Source organism: Mustela nivalis (genome assembly GCF_964662115.1).
Source record: "Mustela nivalis genome assembly, chromosome: 9".
Lineage (NCBI taxonomy): Eukaryota > Metazoa > Chordata > Mammalia > Carnivora > Mustelidae > Mustela > Mustela nivalis.
The window spans coordinates 78,905,383-78,914,150 of NC_139028.1; the positions used below are offsets into that span (position 1 = coordinate 78,905,383).

At 46.5% G+C, this 8,768-nt stretch overlaps 1 protein-coding gene across 1 annotated transcript; it reads right to left on the reverse strand.

The window, feature by feature from the left end:
- Positions 1-1,971: 1,971 nt before the first annotated feature.
- On the reverse strand, positions 1,972-4,438 carry LOC309872714 (serum amyloid A-1 protein). Its single transcript, XM_082747340.1, has 4 exons — positions 4,392-4,438; positions 3,856-3,947; positions 2,869-3,007; positions 1,972-2,481 (listed from the first exon to the last, which is right to left on the reverse strand). Exons 2-4 carry the CDS (start codon positions 3,941-3,943, stop codon positions 2,319-2,321), a joined length of 390 nt encoding a protein of 129 aa, XP_082603466.1. The 5' UTR covers positions 3,944-3,947; positions 4,392-4,438; the 3' UTR covers positions 1,972-2,318.
- Between the last annotated feature and the right edge of the window lie 4,330 nt (positions 4,439-8,768).

Consider the following 8,768-nt stretch of genomic DNA (forward strand, 5'->3'; position numbering starts at 1 on the left):
AAATATTTATTTAGAATAGGGATAAATTGCAAATTTTAGGTAGCTGACAAGTATGTAAAACATAGCAAAAAGCAGAAAAATCTACAAATATTTTTATTAATAAACAGCCTAACACCCTTCAACAATCCTTTTTCTTTCTTTTAATAGAATTTATTTTATTTTTTTAATAGAATTTATTTTTAAAGCAATTCTTGGTTCACAGCAATATTGAGCAGAAAGTACAGAAATTTCCCATATAACTTATACCAGCCCCCATGCGTAGCCTCCCTCATTAGTAGCATTCCCCACTAGAGTGGAATATTTGATACAATTGATGAGCCTACACTGACACATCATCATCACTCATAGTGTTTATTAGGGTTCTCTCTTACAGTACATTCTGTGGGTCTGGGCAAACTTACAACACATAACCACCATTTTTGCAACATGTGGACTATTTCACTGCCCTAAAAATCTGTTTTAATATAATCTTTTTAATATAATTTTAATTTTAATATAATTTTTTCTGAGTTTACTTTGATCTTCATTTTATGACAATGACCTAGTAAGATCATTTTCTATCATGAAAAATAAAAAGATAATTCTGTCTTTATTTTAGTGTGCTTGTTTGATTTTTTAAAAATTACTGGTAGTTTAGGAATTTTCCTTCAGCTTCACAACTTGCTATTGTTAATATTCTATAAAGTTTGACCACTGTCAAATTTGGAAAACCTCTCTCCAGGGGAGAACTTCCATTTTGACTAGGATTCCATCAAGACAAAAATCGTCCACTTAGGGCGCCTGGGTGGCTCAGTGGTTAAGCCGCTGCCTTCGGCTCAGGTCATGATCTCAGGGTCCTGGGATCGAGTCCCGCATCGGGCTTTCTGCTCAGCAGGGAGCCTGCTTCCTCCTCTCTCTCTCTTCCTGCCTCTCTGCCTACTTGTGATTTCTCTCTGTCAAATAAATAAATAAAATCTTAAAAAAAAAATCGTCCACTTATGATCTTACAATTCTCCATTGACTCATGCTTGACTTTCAAAGTTGTTTCTTCCCAACTACCCACATACTCTGTGCTGGCCTGAGTGAACTGAGACAAGTTCATTTTGCCATATGACTGTCAATCCTGCATCCGGAGTAACCACAGAAGATGGTGAGAGAATACATACCTAGAAGCCATTCCCACTCTGGATAGCGATCAATAACTTAATCATACTTGGAAGTGACTGAAAAACCACACAAATATGTCCCACTATGTGCAAACCAATTATAACCCAAATTCAACTGCTCTTTAGTCAGGTTCCCAAAATGCCTGTGCCCACCCCAGTGCCGCTCAACACAAGCAGAAAACTGATGGCGGAATCTTGGTATGAACAGAAGCAATAACTGTCTTAGTTAAAACATAAATTTACTTCTGCAGATTTTACAAAGATAAGGGACCATGTGAATCCTTTCCCAGGACCTCTCCGAGGATCTTGGAATGGTCCCATGTAAGTCAGGAGTCCTTGAAACTTAAGCTTCATTCAGTTTCGCAGTAAATCTGATTCTGCCTAAATTCATGTCTGATAGGACACTGCGAAAGTCAAGCAAGATTCAGGATGCCCCGTTGCAGGACTGTTTCCTAAATTAGAAGCTGTGTGTACCTCTGGTCTACCCACCAAATGCCCTGCAATCACTGTGTCAACTGAAAGCAATCCCAGATGTGTCCAAAATCCACGATGGGGATGGATGTGGCTGCTCGTGTTGAGAACTAGAGTTTAGGTGTCGCTCTGTACCTGGAACTGACAGGTATGATCCGAATATAGTCTATACAGTATGGTCCCTATCATGGACATACACTGTTACCCCAAATTAGTACTATTCTTTATTAATGCCTTTATTAATTAATGGGAAAAAAGATAATGTAAGTTGATCATGTCCCTCATATTAAAAATACCCAGGAAAATTGTCATTTGCTGTATGCAGAGGACAATGACACATTGAATTTCACTAGCATTTTTTTAAAATATTTTATTTATTTATTTATTTATTTATTTGTCAGAGAAAGAGAGAGAGAGCACACAAGCAGGCAGTGGCAGGCAGAGAAGCAGACTCCCTGCCCAGGAAGGAGCCCCATGGAGAACTCGATCCCAGGACCCTAGGATCATGACCTGAGCCGAAGTCAGCCGCTTAACCAACTGGGCCACCCAGGCGCCCATTCACAAGCATTTACTAAACATTTTAATGTGCTCTTTAAAGTATTCAGTAGGAAGGGTATACAATTCAGGAACTCTAACTCAGCAACTGTTCTTGCCTTCAGGGTCCTCACAGCCCATCTCCCCAGGGCACAGCCAAGGGGAAGCTCAGTACTTGTCAGGCAGGCCAGGGGGTCGGAAGTGGTTGGGGTCTTTGCCACTCCGGCCCCATTCATTGGCAGCCTGGTCAGCCTTCGAGTCCTCCACTCCGTGGCCGCTGTCTCCATACTTGAAAAGGTCTGTGACTCTCTGAGAACGCTCTCTGGCATCACTGGAATGGAGGGAGGCAGGTGGAGACTCATTAGGGGCTGCTGAGCAACAGGCCCCCGCCCCCACCAATCCCTTCTCTTTCCGAGGGATGGCTGAGAGGGGCCCAGGCCAGAGGGGCTGAAACACGGACTCTGCTCCACACACAGCCCAGGTCAGCCCAGGCTGGTTCCCGTGCCCACAGCAGGAGGGTGGGAGGCCCCCATTCCCACTGGCCTTGCTCTGGCTCTGCCAGCCAGTCAGACCCCACACTGGGCACAGAGGGGAGGGTGGGCAAGAGGACCAGGAGCCGCTGTCTCTACAGGAAGCTTCTCTACTGTAGGCCCTTCCTGGCTCTCTAAGGCCGCCATGCTCAGCCAGGCCATCCCTGCATTCCCGGGGCCCTTGTTACCTGATGACTTTAGCAGCCCAGGCGCCCCCAGGACCCCTTTGTGCAGCATCATAGTTCCCGCGGGCATGGAAGTATTTGTCCGAATTTTTGTAATTGGCTTCTATCATGTCAGAGTAGGCTCTGTACATGTCCCAAGCCCCTGCAAGAGAAGTACAAGACAACAGGGATATCAGGTGGACAGAGAGCCAGTGGCAAACCACAGAGAAGAATCGAGGAACGATTTCTGCTCCAAGTCTCCGCTCCCTCCCCTTCATGTGGGGAAGACCCCTGCCTCACCAAGAGGTCCTGAAGTCAGAGTCAGAGAGCAACTGTCTCAGCTTGAGCAGAAGTGTCCCTGTTGGCCCAGAAACCTCCCAGTTCGCACTGACAGGGTTATGGAAAACCCTCAGCCTCGGGCAGACCAGCATAGCAGGTCACTGCCCATTGCATGAAGATGCTGAGTTCCTAGTGCAGGCTTGATAGATAGTTGTTAGTCTCCCCTCTCCTTTCTTTTTTTGCTCCGGTTAAGGCCCAGGAAAGGGGAGGAAACAGATCTCCCAGGGACAGCATCACTGACAAGAGGAAGCATCAGGGAGAGCCACGCTGGAGGTGTCTGTAAATTAGTCAGTCAGGAAATGGCAGGAAGGGTGGAAGTGAGGCTGGAAGGGAGGAAGGGAGGAAGAACGGGAGGAAGGGCTGACTGAAGGGAGAGAGGGAAAGGAGGAGGAAGGACAGCTTTAATCAGACGCTGTGCCTTTTGTCTGCAGGAAACTCTGTGCCATTTCAAGACTCATTTTGTGTCTTCTAGTCGAACTGACACTTCAGCTGGGAATGATGATGGCTCCTTCTCTAGTGACGGATGGACACAAACCCTGTGCCTTTCGATCTGTTTCATGAAGAGCTCCCCAAATACGGGGCACATTCTACCACATAGGGAAACACACCCTTGCAAGTGCTCAGGGCAAATCCAAGTGGCCCGTGGATGCCACCCCCATCCGGTGACCTTACCTTGAGCAGCCTCACCAATGAATGAATACCATTGGCTGCTGACCCCCAGGACCAAGGAGCAGAAGATGAGGCCCGTGAAAAGCTTCATGGTGCTGAAATGAAGGAAGGAGAGGGTCAGGGGGGCAAGGACAGGACCCACACCCCCTCGGGGATTTGCAGGTCACACGGAGCCTGCTGTCCATTCCTTTTGTTCTCAGTAGACTCTCCGGGTCCACGCAGGAAACACTGCAGTAGGTCCTCACTCAGAACCACAGTCCCCAGGGCTGAACCCTTCAGCCTGACCCCAGGGCTGGCTAAGAGGTCCCCAGGGTGGCACTGATGGGGCAACAGGACAGATAGGACCAACTTGTTCCAGCCTAGAGCAGCCTGTCATCAACCAAAAACCGTATCATCCGCAGAGTCTACCATGTGCCACTCTGCACGTACAGACCTCATACGGGACAAATGCAAAGCATTTCAAGGGATCTATATCTTGTTGGGAAAGAGAAAAGAGAGCCTGATATTCCATCCAGTCCCTCCTTGGAGTAGCCCCTCACCTGAGTTCTGGTGGAGCAGAGCTGCTGGTCCCTGCCTGCTGGGGAGAGGTGGCTGGTATTTATACTGAGCCCTCCCTGCTGGGCACACGGGAAGAGAAGAAAAACCAGACTTGGTGCCCGGAAAAGTCTCCCCAGGTCATGGCCCCTAGAGACCTGCAAAGGAGAATTTACGGGACACCGGTGGTTTTCTTCATCCACAGGTCAATTCCAGGTTGTGCAATCCTGAGGAGACAGGTTGGCTGGTTGTGCTGGCAGCCAAGGCTCTGGAGGAGGGTCCCGCTGTCAGAGCTGGAGGGGCTGTGGAGAGGAGTGGTGTGGAGCCCGAGGGGGTGGCCTGCGGACCCATGGAAGGTGTGTGGTTAGGTAGAGGACAGCTCCTCTAGCCACGACCTTGCTTCCCTGCTCACTTCCTCAGGCTGGTCCCTGCTGGGTCAGATGACAAATGTGCCAGAAATAAGAAATAACACACTTTGAGTTCATGCCTAAAGCTCTTGAGCTTCAGAATGGAGTGGTGAGCCCCACCAAGTCCCTTGGGTGCCCTGGGAGGTCCTTGCCCCAGTCTGTGTGCACCTGCTAAGCTTTCAGCTCTGAGGCCCAATGAAACCCTGCTCAGCTGGCTCAGCCTGTGAGCACGTGCATTATGGAAGCCGGTTCCTGGGTCGGGAGTATCTAGTCGGAGGGATTCTGTCTCACTTCACCCGAACTTCGAGTTACCTCTTCCTGGAGTGAGAGTATTGTTCAGTGAATTTGCAGCTCAGCTGGGGTTCCAGATGGGGGAATGATGGGGGTGGGAAGATCTCTTTGCATTTTCTTACCGTGAAGGGTCACCGTCTTCTCCCTGTCATTATGAGACAGAAGTACCAGCAGTGTCAGCCCAGCTCTGCAGGGGCTGGTGAGGGGTGATGGGGGAGAACAGAGTCAGTGCCCAACCTGGGTGAGGCCAGGTTAGAAACAAAGGCTGTAGGACATGTCAGCTCCTGCTGATTTCTTCCTCTCTACGCTGTCTTCCCACCTCAGGGCTTGGCATTTATAGCCACCAGAGAAAGCTTAGGAAGGGCAGGGCCAGGACGGAGGAGGTAAAGGAGAGTAATGATCTGCAGGCAGCAAAGAGTAGCTCCATCCTGCACAGCTGTGTTCCACCTGCTGCCCTCGGGCCCCTCACACCCTCCCCTCTCCCCAGATACCACCCCCCACCATGTTAAATCCCCTGGGCGTCATACGTGTTAGAATTTACGCTGCACACACACTCACACACATTCTAGGCTGACTTGCCCCAGGGAGAACGGGCTCACAGGAAAAAGTTACCAGATAGTCAAGCAGCACAGTTGCTTTTATCAAAGAAAGACAACCAACTTAAAATATAATACTGGGTGTCCCAGAAGTAATGGGTTGGAGAAATACAAAGAAACTCATAATACACTTAATAAGTATCATCGAAAGGGGTAAAAGATAATATGAAGAAGGAACCATCAATTTTGAAGAAGAATCAAATGGAAAGACTATAAATATAATATTGAGTAAAAACACCTTAATAAAGGGATAAATAAAGGATAAATGCAACCCAATGCTACTTTACTTCAAAGTAGTTGGCTCTAAGATCTTTCCCAAGGAGCAACAGAAAAAGAGATAGGAGTTTATTAGGAATTTTCAAAAGACATAGAATAGCAATAGAATTATCATTATAAATCCCAAGAACAGAAAAATGAACCACAGAAAGGTAAAATTAGTAGAAAATTCCCTGACTCAGAAAGAAAAGAATATGTGATAATATGTTTGGTAACCTGGATAAAGTAAACATATTTCTGGGAAAATATAACTTCCAACGTGGGTACAGGAAGAAATAGAGAAATTACACAGAACAATATACAGAAGTAAAGGAACATGATGAAGACGGTCCCCACACATTCCCCAAATGGAGTTCAGTTTCACAGATGCGTTTTACCAAATGTATACATATCACTTGACAAAACAGAAAAAGAAGGAAGTTTGTCAACCCTAAGCCTGCTCACCCTCCCTCATGTTCCTTCCCTCAGAAACCACAAAAAAGGCTCTCGGCCACATTTAACACCTCACTCCCTCTGCCTGCTGACCTTCTCTGGGAGCAACCCTGGGTGCTGCCATCCCCTCCCCGTGACATGGAGTGCCACCTTCTGTTGGGGTCTGGGAGTAAAATACTACCTTGTTAATGATAGTCACCTCCTGATCTATTTCTTGCCATACCTGAATAATACAACCTATATTTTTATTTTTATTTTTTTAAGATTTTACTTATTTGTTTGAGAGACAGAGATCACAAGTAGAGAGAGAGGAGGAAGCAGACTCCCTGCTGAGCAGAGAGCCCGATGTGGGGCTCGATCCCAGGACTCTGGGATCATGACCTGAGCCGAAAGCAGAGGCTTTAACCTACTGAGCCACCCGGGCGCCCCACAACCTATATTTTGAATACAGAAATCTTATTGTTACACGTATTGCACGCAGAAAAGAGATCCCAAATTGTTGAAAATTGAAACAAAACAACAAAAACAAAGACTCCGCACCCATCGTCCCTGCGAAGGGAAGCCTCTTGAGGGAGACAGGCGGGAATACTAGCTGAGAGGCGGAGCAAGGTGTTGACCCTGATGCATTAAAGAAAGCCAGGATTTGGGACGGAGTCGGGGTGAAGGTCTGAGGAAACACAGAGGTATTTCCTGGCCTAATGACTCCCCAGCTGTTGAGGGATCCCAGAGGATTGGAAACATTTTCCCACAGAGATGGCAGAATGGACTGGTCTTGTGGAGGTTGGAGAAGAGATTTGGGTCATGCTAGAGCCAACGGGGCCATAGGAAGCCATAGGCTCACTTCTTCACGGGCCCTGAAATCTTTCTCATGAATCCAAATGCCAGTGGTTCCAGGCCTTTCTCAAGTGTGCCAGGTACAGAGGTGGACACATTTGTATACCACGATAGGCAGGGATCCAAGCAGGGGCTCAAGTCAACATTGTGCCCAGGGTTTTTGAGTGGCACTTGCCAGCTTCCCTTCAAAGATCCGGTGGGGTCGGATCTCCTTGCTGTGAGTTCCCCAACCCTGGATGTAAATGTAGTGAGCCTAGAGCTTCCTGAATCAGAAAAGTGGGGGGTCCTACTCTGGACAGTATGCTCATCCAGAAGGTCCACTACTGGGATTGTAGAAAGAGATAATCTGTCAAGAGAAATATGTGTCTCTGTTTAGGCAGAGAATGAGCTTTAATTAAAGGAAAAATGGAAGGTAAATCTCTTGGGGCTGAGAGTTCTTTCTGTTTACGGAACTGCTATGATGTCAGTCATGTCTCTCTGAAGGTAAGAGAAGCCAGGGAGTTCCGGGATGTTTAGGGCCCAGAGACCTAAACAAGCATTCCTTATTTTGCTAACTAAGCAGATTGAGACAGACTCTCTGGTAAATCTGAAAATTTGACTTTGCTCAATCGTAAGCGGTAAATTTTCCAAGTTAGATGTTCTTGCCAATGAATGTGACAGAAAAAGGAGTCTCTTTTTCACATAACATTTTATTGTCTCTCTAGAATGAAAACTTATTGAGAAACATACTTAATGACCTAGGTATTAGAATAGCCTAACTAGTACAAAAAGGTTTAATGATGATTCATAAGATGGGCTCTTTGGTAACACTTGAAATTTATTTATTTACTTACTTTCATTTTAAGTTTTCACTCTTTAGTCTCCATCAGTCAGAGAAACACAAATGCTATATGACTTCACTCATGTGGAATTTAAGAGAGGAAACAAAGAAACAAGGTAATCGCTTGAAATTTAAACAAAACTTATGAGCAATTACTAAGACTCAAAAAACTTCCCCTCCCCAAATGAGTTTTTTTTTTTTAAGATTTTATTTATTTATTTGACAGAGATCACAAGTAGGCAGAGAGTCAGGCAGAGAGAGGAGGAAGCAGGCTCCCTGCTGAGCAGAGATCCCGATACGGGACTTGATCCTAGGGTCCTGGGATCATGACCTGAGTCGAAGGCAGAGGCTTTAACCCACTGAGCCACCCTGGAACCCCCCCAAATGAGTTCTTAATTTCACCAACACTGCACAATTCCATAAGAGATTTTTGGTTTCGAGTGGTTTCTAATTCACTACCCCCTGTTGCAAATGTTTAAAAGGAAAGGAAAGAAAATATTTTAAGGGGCACCTTTGGTGGCTCAATGGGTTAAACTCTGCCTTCAGCTCAGGTCATGATCGCAGGGTCCTGGGATCAAGCCCCACATTGGGCTCTCTGCTCAGCGGGGAGCATGCTTCCCCCTCCCTCTCTGCCTGTCTCTCTGCTTACTTGTGCTCTCTCTCTCTGTCAAATAAATAAATAAAAGCTTTTTAAAAAGAAAAAAAAAAGAAACTATTTTAAAATGC